General features: G+C 39.2%; 1 protein-coding gene across 5 annotated transcripts in view; it reads left to right on the forward strand.

Annotated features, from left to right (window-relative positions):
* The window catches only part of LOC137644011 (probable phospholipid-transporting ATPase IIB), a 238,379-nt gene that overhangs the window by 77,688 nt on the left and 138,268 nt on the right, over positions 1–22,423 (forward strand). For all 5 annotated transcript variants that reach the window (XM_068376881.1, XM_068376884.1, XM_068376882.1 and 2 more), the window contains exons 3-8: positions 3,498–3,660; positions 8,716–8,860; positions 9,967–10,080; positions 19,752–19,922; positions 20,179–20,406; positions 21,776–21,961. In XM_068376881.1, coding sequence (XP_068232982.1) covers positions 3,515–3,660; positions 8,716–8,860; positions 9,967–10,080; positions 19,752–19,922; positions 20,179–20,406; positions 21,776–21,961 — 990 coding nt within the window. In that variant the 5' untranslated portion in view covers positions 3,498–3,514. The remainder of the gene's footprint in view (positions 1–3,497; positions 3,661–8,715; positions 8,861–9,966; positions 10,081–19,751; positions 19,923–20,178; positions 20,407–21,775; positions 21,962–22,423) is intronic.

Raw genomic sequence — 22,423 nt, forward strand, 5'->3', positions numbered from 1 at the left:
GAATTTTTGCTCCACCAGACAACCTCAATCTGGGGAAATGCTGTTCTACTAAATTTTTCTTAGTTTATAACTCTCAAGGGTGAAATTTTATTGATCGTCCCATTCTTTTTCCTCCCAGAGAATTAGAGGCAGTATTAGCAAAGTGAGAAAAAGCCAACCAAACCTCTTTCCTAAGAAGGGCTTTGACAGCACATTTTCCAGGGCCTTCTCAATTGGTTCGTTAATGAGGTAAGTCCCCCTGAAGGGGGATGCCTTCAAAATCACGAAGAAAGGTGGCAATTTTGGGATAAATACCTGGCCTATAGATGTATGACACTCAAAGTATCGCATCCCTTTTCACAAACTGTCGCCCTCCTCTGATGAGGGATCTGATGATTCCATCATTATGTACAAAGGTATCCCAAAGAGCCCCCTTCTACAACAGGCAGTGGCAGTATCAAGAAAATAGGTTCTTAGTGCTTGTTTTTGGAAGGGACACTTCCTAAAAGATTGCACCCACAGATCACTGTATAAATTCTCATTGGGCCCAGTGGTAACTGCACAACAAATAGTTTAGAACTTATATCTGTGCTGGGTGTTAACAGTTGGTCACCTCTTTTGTTATTCTCAGCATAAATGTAGAGTAAGTGAGTAGAATGAGTTGACCTTCCCTCCTCTCATCTAACTTGTCCTCTCTTGGGAGTATAAACTTGGAAGACCACATATGCAAATGAGAATAACCTTGAAAGTTGGTTTGTACTTGGACATACAGTATAGGAATTCTATATATAAATTGTTCATACCAAATACTCACTCTTGTTGGATGGTGTTAACTTGAGTGAAGAAGAATTTTTGTTTTTATCTTAGTGTTGTCAGGTGTATGAGGAAAGAGGAGAAAGTGTTAAAAATAAAGGTAAAGGTAAAGGTAAAGGTGTCCGGTTTCAGTTCCATTATCGTCAGAAGAGACGCTCGCCATGAAGTCAGCCGGGCAAGCTCAACCCCCCACTGTGGTGCCCAAACACAGAAGTATCCTCCCCAGTAAAGAGCTTAAACTCACGATCCCTGGCAGAGATCCATCTGCTGCCATGCGAATGCTAGGTAAATACGTTGCCACTGTACTAGCCCGGAGGCTAGTACAGACTATTTGGTGTATGTGTAGGCAAAGGAAAATTAGCCCATAGCCAGAAAGGGGTCCAATGTAGGAAGGAACCAATAACACTATCCATAGTGAATTTTTTACAAAAGTAAAATTTTGAAGAGGGGTTGTTCCCTTATCTCCCCCAATGTTCAAGTGGGAGAGGGAAGAGCTAGCCTAGCAGCTTTTACCCCTAATTGGAAGGTTTGTCCTCATCTTTCCATATTCATCTAATATGAGTATTGAAGGGAAGGGGGAGTGGTTTACAATTAAACCATATATGGTTTGCTAAATCTTTCAGTCAGTAGTCCCCACATAGAAATATTTCTTCGTATTTAAAGACTTGATAGGCATACTTTATTGTGTTATCTTTTTCCACACCTATTGGCTTGGTAAACCATGAGGTCAACTGCAATGAAGTTGGGGATAAGAGTAGAATCCTATCCTTCCTCACTGAAGACAGAGTATTACCTCTGCCGATGAAGTTTGGAGGAGGTTAGGTTTTCACCTGCTTGTCTGTTTGTCCGTTTGTCTGTTTGGTTGTTTGTGAACAACTTCCTGGCCACAATTTTACTAGTATACTAGTAAAACTTTCATGGATTAATAATTATGTTGAGATGTAGAGGTGATTCAATTTGAAAGTTGTAGGGCAAAGGTCGAGATAGAGCAAAAGGTTAATTAATTAACCCTAACCTTAACCCAAAGTTCACACATGGTTGTCACATAGACTTCAAATATGCCTATGGTCTAAATTGATTCTTGGAATGGCTAGCTGGTTTTGAGAAATTAGCTGCCGTGGCAGAGGTCTGAACTTTCAGAGTGCTTTTCTAGTTTATTTAAGATAGTTTTGTATTACAGTAGTTGGCCACAGTATTTTTGTGGGAGGGAGATATACTACCCCTTTTTTAAGTGAGATACAATAATGAAGGTTTTGAATTAAAAATGTTATCACAGATGAATAAATGCAAAGCCAAGTGTGGCCAGGTTGAATGTATGCGACGAATCAAGATGGCAGTTAGGTACAATGTGATGCGCTGGTAGGATTGTCTTCAACTGGGATGATGGTTCTTTATGTAGAGATGGTGACGTAGTAATAACATCACTCGCAGCAGACAGATTTCAGCATTAAAGGTGCTGTGTCGAGTTCTATGGAGCCTGAACTCAAATATCTCCCTTACACACACTGAATCTATTCTCTGGAAGTTGATACACTGGGCCCAGAGAAGGGGAGATGATAGATTTTTGGATTCCCTGTTATAGCCTTTCACTGGAAAATCCTTGGAGACCACACAACACCTCCCCAAAATAGGTTTTTCCTTCATCAAAACCCCATTTTTATGCTTATGGTTATTTTTATTAGGATGTCTAATAATATAGATCATGTTATAGTAATGAATTTGTATTAAAAATACTCTTAATAAAATTATGTGTATAATGTATATTCAGCTTAGTATTTGGAGGTTGATTCTATTTATTATATTTCTTAGTGCTTGTAGTACATCAGGATAAGCATAAGACTCCTCTTTTTTATGCTGAATAGTTGTTTATTTATTATTTGTGAAAGATGTTAGATGACTGCAATAATATCAATATTTTTTTTCTGCTTATTCTGACATGGGTGAGATATTTGTAGTTATTATTATTATTACTTGCTAAGCTACAACCCTAGTTGGAAAAGCAGGATGCTATAAGCCTAGGGACCCCAACAGGGAAAATAGCCCAGTGAGGAAAGGAAACAAGGAAAAATGAAATATTTCAAGAACAGTAATAACATATAAATATATGTATCTTATATAAACTATAAAAACTATAACAAAATAAGAGGAAGAAAAATTATGTAGAATAGTGTGTCCAAGTGTACCCTCAAGCAAGAGAGTAAAAGACCATTGTACAGAGGCTATGGCACTATCCAAGACCAGAGAACAATGGTTTGATTTTGGAGTGTCCTTCTCCTAAAAAGAGATGCTTACCATAGCGAAAGAGTCTCTTCTACCTTCTACCCTTACCAAGAGGAAAGTAGCCACTGAACAATGTTGCAAAAGTAAATGATAATAGGTGCAGTTCATAAATAGTAATAGATATTACAATATTTTTTTTATTAAACAAAATGTTAGAAATTATTGTAGACGTAAAGGCTATGGTACTTTTTTAGGTACTGGTCAGTTGAATGGAATGAGAATGTTTATCTTACTTTTCTGTTGCTGCCTGCTTTTGTAGAAATATTTTTTGTGAGTTAGATGTTCCTTTTAGTTTGAGAAGAAATGGGTGCTTTTATGTAGAGTTTGATTTTTGTATTTTATTGGCTTTTGTTCACAACTCTGTAATATTTTCACTCATAAACTTGTACTTTTTTTAGCCACTGAATGTCATATATTTTTTCCAGAGGAAGTTTAATGCAAGATGATGAATGCAGATGTTGGAGACTTTGAAGCAGACGAGTCACAATATCTACTCTCAGACACTGATACCGAAACAAGAACAGTAACAATGACTGGTTCTAGGAGGCTTTGTTGTATTTCCTTTTGCATAAGAAACTTTTGTAGTAGGTAAGGGAGTTTTAATTATATCTGTTCTTAATGAATTGAAATTTATTTTGTGAATGCTACGTAAACTGCTTACTGGATTCCAGCAAATTTAAAAAGGCCCTCAAACTTGGAGGCAGGATCAGTGCCCTGTTGCCACTTCTCATTTGTCTTTAAGATCCAACCCTTATGAACAAAAGCTCCTTTGTTTATGGAGTACTGTGCTGTATTTAAATCCGGTCCTAAACTTTCTATTAATACGTCTTTATTTTCTTTTTACATACATTTTTAGTTTGCTGATATTAAATGGGATGTCTATTAGATTGAGATGGTAATTTTCATCTCATTGTATTAGATAAAGGTACGATCTATAAAATAAGTAAGAATCTACACATTAGGAGAGTGCTTATGCATTTTAGTTTACCAATCTCTTTTTCTTACATTGAGTGATTTCCCAAACAAATATATTTTTGTTACAAGAAATATGTATTTGATAGTTTTCTATATTTGAATTTCTTTTATTGAAGATTATCCTAAAGTTACTTAGTCATCTTATATTGTCCCCATATTGAAATTAAATCTTGGCAAATTTAAAAATTTTCTTTTCACTGTAAATATGTAGTCCTGACCTGCCCAAACTATGATTATGTAAATCTTATAAAAGTGTCAAAGGTTTTGATCATTTTTGTTTTTTTCTTGAGTAACACGAATTGCATAATCCTCCTCAGATTCTTCAATTTCTTTGAAAATTTGATGGATAGTTTATCAATTTTGTTGCCTCAATGGCACGTTGAATTGATTATGAATATTCTTGAATGTGGTCATTAGAAATTTTCTTTGAAAAAATACTTCCAAATGTAATACCCCATTCCTCAGCCTATTCCTGGCAAAAAATTTTACCTGAGTCTCTTTCATAATCACTTGTTTGTTCTGCTACTGATGCACACCCTTGTCCTTTTAAATAGGAGTACAATACAGTACTTCACCTTCTTCTAACCTGGCTGGAAGAAGATAACGCATCTCGTGTGGTGGAGAAGAGGAAGTATGAGGGATAAGGGGAAGATACAACTGGTCTTCCTCAAGGTTGACTCTCCATTCTAGTTCCAGCCGCAGCCTTGACAGGAGAGCTATTTCCTACAACCCGGGCTGACCTTTGTTTTTGTGTGTGTATCTGTGCTTTATTGTCTCTTTGTGTCACTTTGCTACTTTACGTGTGTTTCATGAAGCAGCTCCACGTGATGCATGAGTGCCCTTGCCGTAATGATCACTGTTGCAGTACCTTCAGGAATCAATATGAGGTTGAACCCCGTGCGACTTGTGCTCTGTTCAGGGACAGCAGTGTTCCTCTGCATCCATGTGCCCAGAGTGCAAGGAATGGGCTCGCTACAGCATGAGAACAAAGAGAGATTGTTTGCCCTTCAAGGTTGTAGTAGGTTTATTGGAAGGCTCAGAGAGTAGAGCTCCCCTTTGTTCTTGCCAAGCCCACCATCCCCAGGAAAGAAAGACTAGTCGCATGCCTCGCTAAGTAGCCCAGATGCCTCCTCCTGAAGGAGGTAGATCTCCTCCTGTTTGTCAGTTCCTAGGCACAGGAGTTTAAGGAGGAAGGTCTCAAATTCTTCCCCCAACGTAAAGAGGAGGGACAGGAAGTCCGAGTCATCCCAGTTTTCCTCATTAGAGACTTCCGAAGAAGACGAAGCCCCCAAGTTGACCCCTTGGATTTGTTTCCTTTATCCACTGAGGTGGAAGTCAGAGTGTCATAGCAGACATTTGGGAATTCAACAAGTTTAGTGCTCCCTCTCAGACCATTGTGAAACAGTCACTCTCAACCATTGACCAATCTTTAGTGGAGGTTTGTGAGGTAAGGAAGGGAAACGCCCTGCCCCTCTCTCATAACACAACCATGCCCATGAAGGAGTTGGAGGAGATGATGGTGGGACTGACGAACTCCTTTAGGATGAGCAGATCGTCCAGGCTTCATTTGCCATTTGGAGTGCGCCAGAGGAAATTTTACCTCCCAAAAGCATTAACTCCCTCGTTCAGCCGGTGAACGGGAATGTCTCTACCTTAGCCCCTTGTTCAATGGTAGAGCATCTCTCTGGAGGCTGCTGCTACTGCGATTCAGGTGACCTGGTTAGATCATTGGTCCTGCTTTCTCTCTCTTTGCTACTAGGAAAGACATGAAGTAGACCGAGATTCTTGAGAGATAATCAAAACTCATCTTTTTGGGCAGTAAAACTATTAATTTCTTTACACTCCATAATCTCCATGTCTTCACTAACTGGATCCTCAGGAGGAGAGATGCAGTAGTCAGAAAGTTGCATAGATAGGTAGGCAGTAGAGAGACTTTAGACCTCAGGAACTTCCCTCTCATGTTAACCCCCACACTTTTTACACAGGAAAAGGTAGATAAGCATTGGAATGATGGAGGAAGACGAGCCAAGACTCCCTCCCTGAACTCCCTCAACAATTTTAGGAATGATTGGATTCTTTATGTCAATAGCTATTCTTTCATCACTCCAGTAGTAGTCATTTGTTCAAGTACAGCAGGACACTTACGTTTAATGGGACTGTCTGCCATGTCTGCCATTTTTTTTTCTAATGATTCAAAATACACAATTCTTATAGATGTTTTAGATATATAATACCTTTATCATATAAAAATTTCAAGCCAATTGATCAAAAACTTTTTTAATTATTAGCAAAAATCACAATTTTTATAAAAATTTTAGGTACATTTTTCTAAACTAATTATTGAAAATCATACCATCAAAACTTATTTGTAAATCAAATAATTCTATGTGACAGATTTTCTATTTTCCTTTTTCTTTTTTTTTTAATTAATTTTTTCCTAATTTTCTTCGTCTAGATGTAGAATAATCATGAAAAAGAGAGGAAAAGGAAAATCAAAATTCTGGTACAGAAAATTGTGGGATTTTTATTCTTCTTTTCAATGATATCTTTCTCTCAAAAATCAAACAATAAATAAGTGAGAAAAATGTACCTAAGTGTGAATAAGTATGTTTTTGAGTTATGAGCTCCCAAAGATTTGCTATAAATTTTTGCTCTTTTTCTTAGAAAAATCAAGATATCATTATTATGAGGACTCTACTTTGTACTTATATTGTTTATTCCTACATGAAGGCTCCCTGAACGAGGTATTTAAACACTGTTTACTAATACACTTGGTGTAAGGGTGTCATGAGTTGCCAGCAACCTCTTATTGTTGCCAGAGTTTTAGTTAGTATGTTCCAGCTTTGTACTCCTTTTCATGTGTCCCTCTCTTTTTGGTTCTTTTTTGTTGCTATCTGCTTACTTTTTGTTCTTTCTTTGACCTTGAGTAACATTGGCCTTGCTATAAGGTTCATAAGGACGTTGTGAAAACACAATGTATGTACGAACTGCAAGTAAACAAACACACATGTAATGTTTTTTCTACATGTCTTTGGAAACTGGCTTTTCTTCTCGTAGATCGTAGTTGCATTCGCCTACCCTCTACCAATGCCTTCCATCTTTGCCAGATGTACAAGATTTCAAAATATAAGTGAAAAAATTGCTATATAAATGAAAAAAAATAAACACGCAAAGACGATTCTGTCCAACTGTCATGTAGACGACACAGTAAAGATGACGTCATTTAAAGACCGCTATATCTTCATTATTTGTGAAAATAATAGGCAGAAACTTCTGGAGAGCATGTACGATATGTTTCTGCATACATAGAAACAATAAAGTGATTTTCGATCTCTGAAAGTTATGTCAAAACACCATGGCGGACGGTCCCCTTAACAAATATAGCCACAATGCTGACAACCATGACCCTCGTGAAGAAGTGTCCTTAAACTGAATAAATAGCACTTGAACAAACCTTAGATATTTCCTTGAATTTGGAGCACCTGATAGGTCTACCAACAACTACCAGTTGTTCCTCTGCACTGCTGCTAAGACTGTGGAGGGAGTTACCATTGAGAATTTTGTTACTAATAGGAACTTATTCAACCTTGAAATATCTACCACCAGTATCAAGAAAAGGCAATAATAGATCCCTGGGTTGGGAGAACTAACCTATTCTACTGTCCTCTTGGAAAGCAGCTACTCGATTTCTTGGTAAATCTTTGGACTTCCTGACACTACTTGTACAGTTGTAGATTGATGGGTTGAGGTGATAGCTGAGGGGGAAAGTAAGTTATAACCCCCTTGCAAAACTCTAGGGACCCATAGATCCTATTGTAGATGTGACCTGTTGCCCTCCAGCATTAGAGATTTGATGGTTCCCAACTTCATGGACCCATTTGGTCTAGGAATTCCTAGAAAATATGACTTATATGACAAGACTACCCACCTTCAGTGTTACCACTACCTCCAGATAACACTCAACTCCAGGCAGGATTAATCAGAAACAAGTCCATCCCAAATTTCAAAGGACATAATCCCAAGATGGCAGATACTACTGCAAGACTTTTTGTATCCTCCAACACCCAAATGGGAAATTCCAGTAAGGATGAACTGATCACACTTTGGTCCATGAAGGGGAAGTAGAAACTAGTAAAGTCATTACTCCCCAACCCTCCAACATTAGTATATCCTCTGGTAGAGGCTTATACCCCTAAATTCTAGAGAAATTATGAAAGGGTGTAGGCACAGGGCATGGGGTTATGGAGGTTGTGAATGGCTATTTTTCTTCTTGTAGAGGCAAGTCCTTCTTCTTTTTTTCATGGCTTGTGGATCTTATTGTGTACAGTTGTGGTCTTGAGATTTTCCAGGCTCTGGACAGCTGCGGGTCGCTGGACGTCTGCAGTTTTAGAACCGGTATACACCGAAGTGTACACCTTTTAGGGATTTTTTCCTTATTTAATATTTCCATTGCCTTCATTATTAATGTTAATGCTATTGATATTATAACAATAATTTCATCCATAAGTTCACCAGAAAATATAGATACAGTACTGTAAAGTGAAACAGTATAATTAATTGTTCAAATTTCATCTCTTCAGTGCACTGGAAAGAAATTATAATTGGAATTCTAAGCCTTTCTCATGGTAGATGATTAGATGTGAACTGAATGGGAATTATCCTTTCCAGATTATGCGAATGTATCATAGGTTGTTGTTCACGCCGCCGCCAGCTGACAGCCAGATCCATACGTATTGGTCATCAAACAACTGAAAAGTTCCCTCCAAATGTAATACGCAATCAAAAATATAATTTCATATCATTCTTCCCCTTGGTAGGTGTTTTCTTCTTTTCAATGTTGGAATAGATTTATTGTATTTTACTTATTTCTTATCATATATATACAGTAGTTTCAACATACCATAAGATTGTAGCCAGGAATTAATTAAAGGAGAGAGAAATAAAAATTTATATGTAAAAGGCCTTAAGAATCAGTGTTGATTTCTAGTCAAAGAGGTACTAGAAAATCTTCAATACTGTCAGTGTATAATTCAAGGCTAATCATTTAAATATACTTTAATATTTGGAGTTTTGAAGATGTATATTGCATTTCTGTAGTGTGATTAGGTGGATTCTATTGAAAGAGTGGTTCTTTGTAGTTCATTGTTTTTCATGTTATAGTGTCCAGTGTTTTTTATGTATTTTGTACTCAAAGGAGGTCTATAATTATCTGTGACTAAGCTCTTCTCTTCCTCTTCCATTCTCCCTTTCTTGTTTTTTTTTCTTCTCAGACAAGTGTAGGGGATTTAGCTGCCCTTCTCACTTGCCCTTGTTTTGTCAGTCCTAACAATGCAAAATTAATTGGAATCTACAAGCTTCCATTTTTCTTCTTTCAAAAATAGGTCTACAGTTTCTTTCAGGGTTTTTATATACTTTATTTATTGGTGTCTAGCATTTATGTAGAAAAAATACATGTAGTACTGTATCTGCACTTTTATTTAAATGTTGGTACTTCATGGATAATCTCAGCTTTGCAAAATTAGATGATAAAGTGTTGCCTTTTTCATAAACTAATTACATACTATATTTGTAGTGCCTTTGACTAACATTTTCTGAAGTAAGAAGAGGAAGAATTACAGTTCTGCATAGATGAGTAGTATTTTCTTGTCAAATCAATTGGCTCTTAATTGCCGAGTCAAGTTATTCTTGGTCTCTGTACCTATTAACATGTTCCCAGATTGTTTCGCAGTACTTCTAGCAAGTTTTATTTTTTCCCCTTTCTCACTTCCTTTTATTTTATTGGTTGATTTTTACTTATTACTTTATTTAGATTTTATGAATGTATGTGAAGATTATATAGGCATTTGGTTGAAAGTAATGTCTTGATTTAGCTCTATACTGTACTTGTAAGTTTTATATGATTTTTCTTTTTCATTTCAGGTATTGTTTGAACAGTTCAAATTTTTCTTGAACCTCTATTTTCTTGTCATGGCAACATCTCAGTTTATACCAGAACTTCGGATTGGGTACTTATATACATACTGGGGTCCATTAGTAAGTCAGAACCAGATATCTTTTTATATGAAATATTTATGATTTATTAATTAAGTACTGTACTGTAGTACCTCGCTTTATGAGTTTAAACTTTACCTTTGAATAAAGTCATTGTTGGCAGGAGGGTGACAAGAGAGGAGAGGGGGATACTGCTTTGATGGAGAATTTCCCTCCATGAGAACTTCTGGTAAAATATCGGGAGTTCTCTCTCTTGAGCAATGTCCACATCAAGAGATGACTGCTTTTGTCTTTTCTTTAAGATAGTATGAAAATACAAAATCGTATTGTCTGCAAATAGATTTGCTGCTTGCCTGCCTAGGCCTTATCTGAGTGATATATTTCTATAAAGTTTTGTAAAGTTTCCCACATTTTCATCTCCTTTATTTAACTTGAAGAGAAAGCTTTGTAATTTTTCTCTCCTCAACAACCTTGTGTTATTTCTTTTGCAATTCCACTAGCTCCTCTGTTGTTAGCTGCTCACTATCTTCCGCAAGAAGATCATTGATGTTGCCCTTGTCCACTTCCCACCCCATTGTCTCTCTCAGGGGGATAATTTTATTGTCAACTGCATTTTGAATCAGTTTGAATCCTTCAAAATCAAATTCATGAACACATTCAGATCACAGTTTCCTCCTCCCAAATTTGAGGGTTCTGTTGATGACCCCTTCCCAGGCTTTATCAATCTGTTTGAGCCAGGTGATGATGTGGAAATTTTCTTTCCAAAATTCTCGGAGGATGAGGTTGGTACCTTCAGTGATCTCGAAACATCGCTGGAACATTACTTTTGTGTACAGCTTCGTAAAGTTTGAGATCACCTGCTGATCCATGACTTGGAGTTGATGAGTAAGGCTTGGTGGTAAGAACTTGATCCTAAAAATCTTGGTCTTCTCCATTATATCGTTATCAATGGCCAGAAGATAGGCAAAAATATTATCCATAAATATAAGTACTGTATTAGTTTCAGAGTTTAAAAGGTCAGTGGATTTAGAGGCTTACATGTCACACCACATGTTCAATTGTGACTAGACTGGTATTTTTTAGAAGAATATGCAGGATGACCTTTACCACAGAAGAAAAGGTAATTCACCTTCACAATCCCATGAAAAACCATCTTAACACTTGTTCTTGGCTAATGCTAGTGTTCATTGCAAAATCACGTCTCTTCATGCTTATCTCTCAGATAATCTAAAAGCTTTTAAAAAGTACAGGGTGCCAAAAAAGAAAATGAACTTTGTGGAGGTCAAACAACCAGGCTTGGGTGACTTGCAATTTGTTTATGAAATGGATCAGTGAGGTCAAAAAAGGGATTTTGACGAAGGAAAAATCTATTTCTGGGGAGAGACCTGTGGCGCCCGGTGAAAAGTCCTTCTTATATATCTTTTCTGATAAAACCTTCCAATTATACCAGAGAAAGAAAAAAGCATGGAATGCTGAGGTTACTACCCTCGCGCGAGCACCTTTTGGGTGTCGTGTATAAAGCAAAGGCGCGTGAAAACCACTATTCACAGGTTGTCTTCCATTTAGTTAATTCCTTCGCCAAAGGGATGGGCCGATACAAAGGTCCTAGCCACCCACCAGCGCCACGACGCGAGCTCCATCTGAACAACATCCTTCTGTAATGGTCATGACGGCTTGGAAAGGAAAGGGTGGGATCGTTAAGGGGAAGGGTTTCACCGGGCGCCACAGGTCTCTCCCCAGAAATAGATTTTTCCTTCGTCAAAATCCCTTTTCTGGGTCGACCTGTGGCGCCGGGTGAAAATGTACCAGAGAATGCCTTCCAAGCCCAACAATAACAACTAATTTAATGAGGGGAGAGAAACAACACCATGTAAAGAAAATCATAAATAATTAAGGTAAACAAACATGATAACAGGGAAGCCTCCGAGTATCAGAGGAAACATGTTACAAAACTGACATGGCTAAGAATATCCCAACCCTATAACAACGGTAATCAATAATAGTTACAAGCATAACCTAATATGTAATAAACTTAGGGCTAACGAACCACCAAGGAAGCGGCGTCGTGGTGCGAGTGGCGGGTAGGAGGGAGAAGAAAAGAGATGGATGAAAGGAAGAACAAAAGATGACTGGGGAGAGATAAGGCTCCCAGCTGCAACTGTTGGGTATTTAAGAGCCTGTAAGTTCATTAGATAGTGGCGTTTGAAGACCATAGGAGATTTCCAACCCGTGAACTTTATAAGGTCATCAAAGTCCATCTTCTGGGGGAAATGATCCCGGATTGGCTTGTTAAATGAAGTATAGGATCTATAGCCTAATACCACGTATGGGAATGGTACCTCCTTGTTCTCTGATAAACAAGGGGCCAGACGATCGGGTAGCAGTCGTGGCTAAAAAGGCCCTGAGAGTGGTGACCGGACATAGAGAAGTATCTTGGAGAAGAGGAATAACTTTCCAAGGGGACCACCTATTTTGGGGGTTAACGGCCGAATCATATTGGCGAATTGTCGAGTCCCTTTTGTCTGATTCGATGAAGAAATCGTTTTCCGGTTCAATGTTCGCGTCTCTACGAGCTGCCAACTTCCTGTAGTCTACAAAGTTAGGGTTTTGGCCATCCTTGAGTAATCTGACGCAGTGAGTTTGGAATACTCGGGTCAGTTTGAGGAACGGGATCCGGATGGGACGGAGTTTCCACTCGAGGAGGAGAGGAAACCAACTGTTCTTGGGCAGTGAGGTGGTACTAAAGCCACTGCGCCCCGGAAGGAGCGCAGTCGGTGTAAAAGTTTTTAGAAGATTCACTGGGAGAGATAGGGAAATCTTCCTCTAATGGTTCTAATCCCGGGGTAATGCGTCCATGGCATGAGCCCGAGGGTCCAGGTTTGGGGTCACATAACAAGGAAGTTTGTGATTGATCTGAGATGTGAATAGATCTACCTGGATGCCTGGAACGAGCCTGAGTATCTACCGGAATGAAATTCTGACTCCAGGGGACTCGTCCTGGATAGTGAGCCCGTTCTCACATCCTGGCCTCCCGCTAGGTGAGGTGCTGACAGGAACCAGTTCTTTTCTGTTGCCCAGGCGAAGAAAGTGACCAGGATCTGATTCAGGTTGGGTGACTTGGATCCTCCCCTGTTTCCGTAGTGTACCTCGTCTGTGCTGTCTGACACTACTCTGATGTGGGTCGACCTCGGAGGAGAGTCTCTCTTCAGGGTCAAGAACACTGCCATGGCTTCGAGAACATTGATATGGGACTGTTTCATGGCTAGTGACCAAGAACCTGAAACATCTGATGTTCGGAGAAATCCCCCCATCCACTTGAGACACGGCTGAATGGAATGTCACTTGTGGAGGTGGGAATTGTAGAGGAACCGCTTTGGAGAGGTTCTTCGGTTCGGACCATGGGCGTAGTCTCATTTTCCAGACAGAGGGGATCTTCGAGACCTTGTCTTCTTATAGGTACTGTAGCTCTCTTTCTCCAAAATCGATTGATGTCTTGAGTTTGGCTTTTATTAGGAGGATACTTTCTAGGCTCTTTGGACACTTGTTTGTGCTTGAGAAATTCTTGATCCTGGAACCTATTCCTCTTACTTTTGGAAGGGAGAGACAACGTGTGCTTCGAAAGGTCCCACTGAATGGCTAACCATTCTAAGTGGCCTGATGGTCGCAGGCGAGACTGATGGAGATTGACCCGAAATCACAGGTTGTCGAGCAATCGAAGTAATTCCTTCGTAGCTCTGTTGCCTTCTATGGCCGGCCGGGCCCAAATGAGCCAACCGGCCAGATAAGCAATGATCTGTATCTCTTGGTTCCTGAGTTGTTCTAACACTGCCTCTCCCAGTTTCGTTAATATCCTGGGATCAATGTTAAGGCCGAAGGGCATGTCTTGAACACAAAGGCTTTCCTGCTTAGGTGGAAACCCAGATAAGAAGAGAAGTTTCGAGCTATAGGCGCAAGCTAATAGCGGTCGGTAAGATCGACAGAGGTGGTGACGGTCCCACGGGGAAGTAAGGTCCGTACCTGAGAGATAGTCGTTTGATTGCTTTTTCTTGAGTAACCCTGTGGTGTACTCTTTCAGGACGGGAGTGGATTTCTGGGAGAAGGTCACTGGCGGAGGAGGAGGACTTTGAGGCCATTTTCATCTCAAACCGTTAGAGATTATGCTATGATCCCACAGACCGAGTCCAATGGTCACGAAAGTGGTAAAGTCTTCCCTCTACCGGGACCACCGCGTTGTGAGGGAGTGAATCTAGGTCCTTCCCTTCTCCGAGCCCCCTTTTTCCTAGGTCCGCCTTGATGGCGGGACTGTCTTCTACTCCTGTAGCTTCCTCTCTGGTGTCCATGAAAGGAGCCTGAGGGTTCGGATCTAGGGCTGTATGCAGGCAAAACATCCCAACGGGGTTGGGCTGTGTACCTGGGGAATCAGTGAGGTAGACAACCTGATGATGGGGAGTCAGATACAAAAGCGTCGAACCAGAGGAAGGCTGTGATGACGAGTGGGAAACCGACTATCGATTCCTGTCTGATAGAGGTCTCAGACAGAACGTACTTCCCACAAGTGACCCGATCAGACCAACAAACGTGTAGGTCGAACTGGAAGGGCAAAGCCTGGAATTATCGTACCCCCCAGGCTGACAACATCCTGGTTCAGACAGATCGGGCCTGCCCTTTAGGAAATAATACCGTTACCTTCGGTACCTTGTCTAAGCTAACCAAGGCAATCTCTTTCAATCGAACGAATCCGTTGAATGGGAATTCTAGTACCTGGGAGTAAAATCTAGGTCCCCCAGAGGGAGGACGTCTATGCCCTCCAGGTTTATGGTACCACCTATATCCGAGTTCCTGAACAGCACTGACTCATCACCATACCTTAGAGCTGCGTCATAGCCCCTTGGTTTTCCCTAGAATGTGTTGCTTTTAGCCGTCACAGTTTATGCAGGGTAACATGAATATCAGGATCCTTTAAGGGTCCTAGGTCGGTGACGTAGGTAATTGCAAAGCTGAAGGCTCAAAACTCATCCCCACCTACCTGCCCGTCCATGGGGTCGTCGTCCAACCTTAGAGAGGACACTCCGAGGAGATATGGACCTCTAGATGGAGCATTCCTTCCCAACCTCGATACCCAAGGGTGGAGAGCCTCTCTTGCAGGCCAGAGAGAATCATCATCATCCTGATGGGAACCATGCAGGCGAACCTTCTGTAACACAAAGGGGACATAAGTCTGGATGTTCCTTGAACTTTGGTTAGCGATCCTATTCACAGGCTGGGATCAGCTGTATAACTCTTAAAAAGCAATTTTAAAGAAAAGTCATTTAATGTACTATCTTCTGGGGTATAGTGCGACACTTGTATTCATGAAATGTGACACTGTTGGCGCATTCGCCACTGGGTGGAAATTTATTTCTATATGAACACTATGTTGTATGGATATTTATCCATATCTAGACATAGTTAGAATTGTCTATGCATAAATATAGGCATAATTAATGTATTTCTATTTGAACACTATGTTGTATGGATATTTAGCCATATTTAGACATAGTTAGGATTGAATATGCATAAATATAGGCATAATTAATTTAATTCTATTTGAACACGATGTTGTATGGATATTTATCCATATTTATACATAGTTAGAATTAAATACATGCATAAATATAGGCATAGTTACGTTCATAATTTTTTTTTTTTTTTTTTTTTTTTTTTTTTTTTTTTTTTTTTGTTAAATCCTTCCCTTTACAGGTAAAACAAAAGATTGGCCACCCATGGTCTGAGTGATCTCTGACTGTACCGGAGCTCCGGTAACCATCCCCGGTACAAACAAAGGTCCGTCATAGTGACAACGTGAACCAGAGGAAATCTAATATTAACCTCAATGCTGATCGCCTGAACGATATCCGGTTAAGCCGGAGATTCGATGAAAAGGATCGTAATGATGATATTGTGATTATTCATGAAAAAGGGTTCATACCCTGATTCTGATCGTCTGATTGATCTCTGTTTGTACCGGAGAACCAGTGACAAAGGTCCAGTATCGTGAAAACGTGATCCTCATCGGTACGATAACATTCTCTAAAACTGAATGTCTGTGTTATCTCCAGTGAAGCCGGAGATTCGATGAAAAAGGGACCGTAATAATGAAACTGTGAAATCCTCATCGGTATCGCATTGATAACTCCGGTTCTGGACGTCTGCTTGATCTCTGTTTGTATGGGAGATCCGGTAGCAAAGGCCAGTCCCCGTGAGATCGTGACCGTCACCGGTACGATAACATTAACCTCAATGAATGTTTGAGTTACCTCCAGCGAAGCCGGAGATTCGATGAAAAAAGGGGCCGGAAAGGTGTAATTGAGATCAAACATGACAAAGGTTCGTGTGCAAAAGGCCTCAGCCAGAGTCTGAGTGCCGGATTTCACCGTTGCACTCCAAATATCTGACTAGTTCTCACCCAATGAGTATCCATTATAGCGGCGTATAACTCAAGGCGGAGCTAAGCATAACTCAAGGCGGAGCTAAGGGTGTCGGTATAAAACGAACCCAATTAATGACTCGTGCACCAACGTTCCTACTAATAGTGTTAGCTATATTAACAGTAACCACATCAATAAAACGTGTATAACATTAAACGTACTATCATCAACTCTGATAATAAGAGGAGGCCTGAATAACTCGTGAACGTATAAAAACGGAGAACGGGAAAATCACCTCCCTTACTCGAGCTAATAAACAAGCACCCTATGCTCTCACTCTCAAGGTTACATAATAAAAGCTAACATCACACAATAATATAAGGAAAGTAAAAAACTGATTGCTTTTATTTTATTTTTATTTTTTCCTTTTTCTTTTTCATTTTTAGTCATTGTAATAACCAAGAACGAAGAATAGCGACAACGTAACCAATAAATAAGGATATAGTCTAAATCGAGCCTTCCTGGGGCGAGTACAAACTAACAGACTAAATCGCTAAACGTTTAAATCGCTATTCGCCCAATACCATTGTTGGCACTATAATATCCAAATGTTTGTATATTTGTAATTTACCTAATGTCTGTTAATGACATAAGGATAAATAACTTAAAGCAATCTGCCGACCTGCGAGGGTCGGGGAAGCAGTGACATGCCCTTAAAATAAATATAAACACCAGCCTTAGCTAAAGGCAAGGCAAATATAAGTGTTAAGTGTATGGGCGACCTCCGGTGAAGCCGGAGCGTAATGAGATGTCCTGAATAATGCCGCCTTAGCCAAAGGCAAGGTAAATATAAGTGTGAAGTGTATGGGCGACCTCCGGTGACGCCGGAGGATAATGAGATACCCTGAATAATTCAATTGTGGCTAATAATTCAATTGTGAAGATATAAAAGCCAAGCCGCAGCTAAAGGTTAAGGCTTAGATCATAGCAAAGCGTATTTACAAACTCCGGTGAGGCCGGAGGGAGAAGAAAGGTCCTGAATAATTATTGTGAATAAAAACACAATTGTAATAACAATGGCTATTGTGGATATGGCCGTGGCCTGAGACCGCAGTAAGGGCCACCGGAGGGTCGTATCTAAACAATATGAAGCCCGTCCCATGCAGTAAACAATATATAAATATAACAATAGAACGAAAGTCATTGAGAATCCCTCAAGCCGGAGTAGAACTCAAGGCGGAGTGGAAAACGTTCATAAACTACTCCCGAGCCGTAACGGGGAGAGGACGAAACACGGACCAAAATAACGCTAACAATTGAAAAGTCACGAAAAATAAATAACTCGTAAGTTATCATCCACCCAGAGGGGGAGAGGTGAGGGAGGGAGAACCCGTTGAACGCACAAAACGGAAAACGGGAAATCCGCTCAACCACCAGAGCTAAGAAAGAAAACGAGAGAAAGGGGTAACTCGTGACTGCGAACAGAAAACGGGGACCCCAATCTCTCGCTCTCTTGGACACAAAAACAGGACTAAAAATCACACAACACTATTATAAACGTATAAAATAAAAATGTACATCCATATAACACTACGATCGAAGAATAGCATCTGCCAAAACTTAAAATAAATAGCACAGTCGAGTGACGAACGCCTCGGTGGGGCGGGTACTAAACAAATACAAAGCTAGATCGCTATATCGTTCGTAGGCTGGACTGCTAGCAAAAAGTACCATGAGCAAAAATACACAAAAAATTAATAACGTTTCTAAAGGCATAAGGCCAGGGACTTAACCAAGAACCTAAGTGACAGAGTAATAAACGGGCAGACAAAGATGAATTCCCAAACAAGAGAACAAACAATGGCCGCCATGAAAGGCCAGACGGGAATAATAAAACAGAGTATACTGGATATAAAAACAACAGCCCGGTACAATAAAAAACTGTCAAAACAAACTATGGTACTTAACATTGGAATGTGTGAAGATGGAGCTTCGGACATGACAAAATAAATCCACGATTGATAAAAAAGACCGAGAGCACAACAAAACAATTCAACACTTTGTATTCCAAAAAGAAGGATATTGTTCAGATGGCGCTCGCGTCGTGGCGCTGGTGGGTGGCTAGGACCTTTGTATCGGCCCATCCCTTTGGCGAAGGAATTAACTAAATGGAAGACAACCTGTGAATAGTGGTTTTCACGCGCCTTTGCTTTATACACGACACCCAAAAGGTGCTCGCGCGAGGGTAGTAACCTCAGCATTCCATGCTTTTTTCTTTCTCTGGTATAATTGGAAGGTTTTATCAGAAAAGATATATAAGAAGGACTTTTCATCCGGCGACACAGGTCGACCCAGAAAGTAAATCATGGAGAAGAATCTGACATTTCAAGCAAGTTTCCCTTTTCATAAATAAAATTTTTAGTAATCATATCTCTTGCTGACTGCTTTTTATTGATCCAGATAAGCAGTAACTTTCAATGTTATCAAGATCACATGGTTGTTTCGTCAATGTCAACACCCCTTTTGCAACATCGTTTATTTATTTAATCTCTTCTTTTTGCATAAGAATCATACAAATTGCCTATGCTTTATGATTGTACAATTTTGCCAAGTTTACCATAAGGGTACCTTGTTCATGATTCTCAATAATTTCTTTTTTCACATCTACTCTAATCATCTCCTTATCATCATTCTTAATAACCATGGAGGACATCAACACGATACTTTATTGTTGACTTGATGATTAGCAATAGTGATCACACTTTTATAAAGAACACAGTCACAACTGTATACAAATCCAAAGACACTCACACAGCATTATGAATGATGCTGGTAGTAGTGCTGCTCAGAGAGTGGATGCGTTAAAGTTTGAGCAAGAATGGTATGAGAACCAAGGTGAAATAAGATTCTGTAGAAATATGGAGTTAACACTGAATGGGTGGCATATGGGCTTTCTGTTCATAGCGTGCTTGTCTCGATATTTGTCTGCAAAAAATTCCGGTGCAGAGCAAAATTTTTTCTTGGAGACTGTTACAATGTTCTTAAACAAATTTAATTTGTATGCCTGTATCTCAATTTGCTCGTATTCAAAGTTACTTTTAAACCGAGGTACCACTGTATTAAAGTTCATTTGTGGATTATGTTTTTTACCGTTAAGCAAAATATTTTCATTCTAAGTTTGAATTCCATTTTTATTTATGCATCAAGGGTCATTAATTTCCATTTTTTATCATTAATCAAGGGACAAATTAATTAGCAATTTAATTTATGATTGTTTATAATATAAATGTGTGCTTTATATTGCAGGGCTTTGTCATATTTGTTACTATGATTCGTGAGGCAGTTGATGATGTGAGGAGAAGACAGCGAGATAATGAGGTTAATCAACAGAGATACAAGAAATTAACTCCTCATGGAGGTCAGCGCAAAATAACCAGTGCCAACATCAAAGTTGGTGATTTGATATTTGTGGAGAAGGTAAATAAACCATTACTTTCAGAGTAAATGTTTGAAGAGAAACAATTTCTTCATTATCACTGGAAGACTTACTTTTCATAAACTGCAGTCTTTTTAGAATTAACAGGATTTTTACTGGCTTATTTATTGTTCTCACCTTGAAAAGAGGAATGTAATGAAAAAATATTTCTAGCCAGCATGTCCTATTCACTTATGAAGTCGTCTTGTATTTTGTAATAATGAAATGTGAAGAAGTTAACTATCCTCTACGTCTTAGGATCAGCGAGTGCCTGCAGATATGGTCTTCTTGCGTACAACCGAGTCAAATGGCACCTGCTTTATTAGAACAGATCAGTTAGATGGTGAAACTGACTGGAAGCTACGTCTAGCTGTTCCTGCTACTCAGAAACTAGATTCGAATGATGAACTTTTTTCAATGGATGCCACTGTGTATGCTGAAAAGCCCCAGAAGGACATCCACAATTTCATAGGAAATTTTGCTAAGGTGAATATAAGTGTTGTATGCACATTTTTTATTTATTTTTACATCTTAAGGTAAAGTTATTGCAAAAACCTTCTAAAAGTCTTGGTAGTAGTTGTTTTGTCATTAATTCATTTTTCCTTTGCAAATTGTTATTGCTTAACAAATAAGTGTGTTAGGAACCAAAGAAAGGCTTCTGTGAAGTGTGGCTGTGGTGCCAAGAAATAACTATTATTCTGTTATTAAGTTAAAAGCTTTGTTTACTAGCCACTGTATTACCCTAAAGAAGGCTGTGTACATGTAGGTCATGTAGCAGAGGATAGGTATTATTGTTTGGGATGATGGTTTATAGATTATTATTATTATTATTACTAGCTAAGTCACAACCCTTGGAGAAGCAAGATGCTAGATGGCCAAAAATTTCAACATAGAAAATACCCCAGTGAGGAAAGGAAATAAAAAAACATGGTATAGAAGTTATGGCACTACCCAAGATTAGAGAACAATGGTTTGATTTTGGAATGTCCTTCCCCTAGAAGAGCTGCTAACCACGGCTAAAGTCTTTTACCCTTACCAAGTGGAAAGGAGCTACTGGACAATTACATTGCAGTAGTTTCCCCTTTGGTGAAGAAGGATTTGTTTTGTTATCTTAGTGTTGTCTGATGATGAGGAAGGAGGAGAATGTGTAAAGAATAGGCCAGACTCTTCAAATGAAAAAATGAATCTTAAACAGAAAGGAATCCATGTAGTATTATCAGGCCAGTCAATGGACCCAATAACAGCAGTGGTGGTATCTCAACAGGTGGGTGGTACCTTGGCCTACTATTTTGAAGTGTGTAAGAAATGTTTGTCTGTTTCCAAAGACACCTAGATATTCTCTGCAAGAAAGTAGCCGGAAAAGCCTCTAGTACTTCCTTGAAGAATATTGAACATTGCTGCATGGTGAATATCTAATTATGCAGTAATACATAAAGGCAGGTTGATGGCCCAAATACTCAAGTTATAGTAGACTGGCTGTTTATATGTTTTTTCCTAAAACATACAAACTTGACTAATATACGTGATATGGAAGTTTTGCTAATGTCAACAAATTCCAGTTCTTTAAATCATATAACACAATTTATGGAAGACATCCTTGAACCTTTGAGTACATTATGCATTCATTCTCAGCTCATGACTGCATTTCCCGGGAAACTTGATAACATAAGTTCAAAGGGAAATTATGGGGATGGAGCATGATAGTATATGAACCATCTTCCTTGATATTTACACACTAGTAGGTTGGTACTGTTTGATGATCTTGACTAATTTGATATAATTTGAAGACCTTTTATTAATCATTTGTGATGTATCACCTTTCTGAAGTATTATTAACATGATATTTTTGTTACAGCATGATACAGAGACAGAAGAATCATTAGGTGTTGAAAACACTGTGTGGGCAGGCACAGTTGTTGCATCTGGGAGACTTCTTGGGCTTGTCGTTTACACAGGTGCAGAAACTAGATCAGTCATGAATAATGCAGCCCCAAGATCAAAGATTGGCTTGCTTGATTTAGAAATTAATAATCTCACCAAGGTATAGTATGAAAGTTCATATTTACACCTTCAATATTTGTACTTGAATACTTTAGTGATATAGGTAATTGTTCATATTGTAATAGTTCAGTTCTTCTTATATATTTAATTCACCACAAACCCATTCCTTGCAAATAGTTCTATTTGCTGAGGAGGCAAAGGAAGGGAGGACCGCAAAGTCTTCATTCTTCATGTGGGTGACCAAGGTTAATAATTGTCTTGACATTGTCTCTATATATTTGTAATTATTAAGGCTTGTTTTCTAAGATCTAGGTTTTACTTTCTGTACTGCAAATTGTGTGCATTAGCATATAGTCAGCCCTCCTCCTTCTCAGTCGGGCAAGGTAACAGAGAGAACTGCGAAGAGTGAAAATCTGCGAATACTTGTTGCCTTAAAGTGGGGTAAATGTTAACCCCCCAGAAACAGACGACTGCCTACACGCAGTCGACTAACAGTTTAGGT

This window comes from Palaemon carinicauda, chromosome 7 (assembly GCF_036898095.1).
Source record: "Palaemon carinicauda isolate YSFRI2023 chromosome 7, ASM3689809v2, whole genome shotgun sequence".
Taxonomy (NCBI): Eukaryota; Metazoa; Arthropoda; class Malacostraca; order Decapoda; family Palaemonidae; genus Palaemon; species Palaemon carinicauda.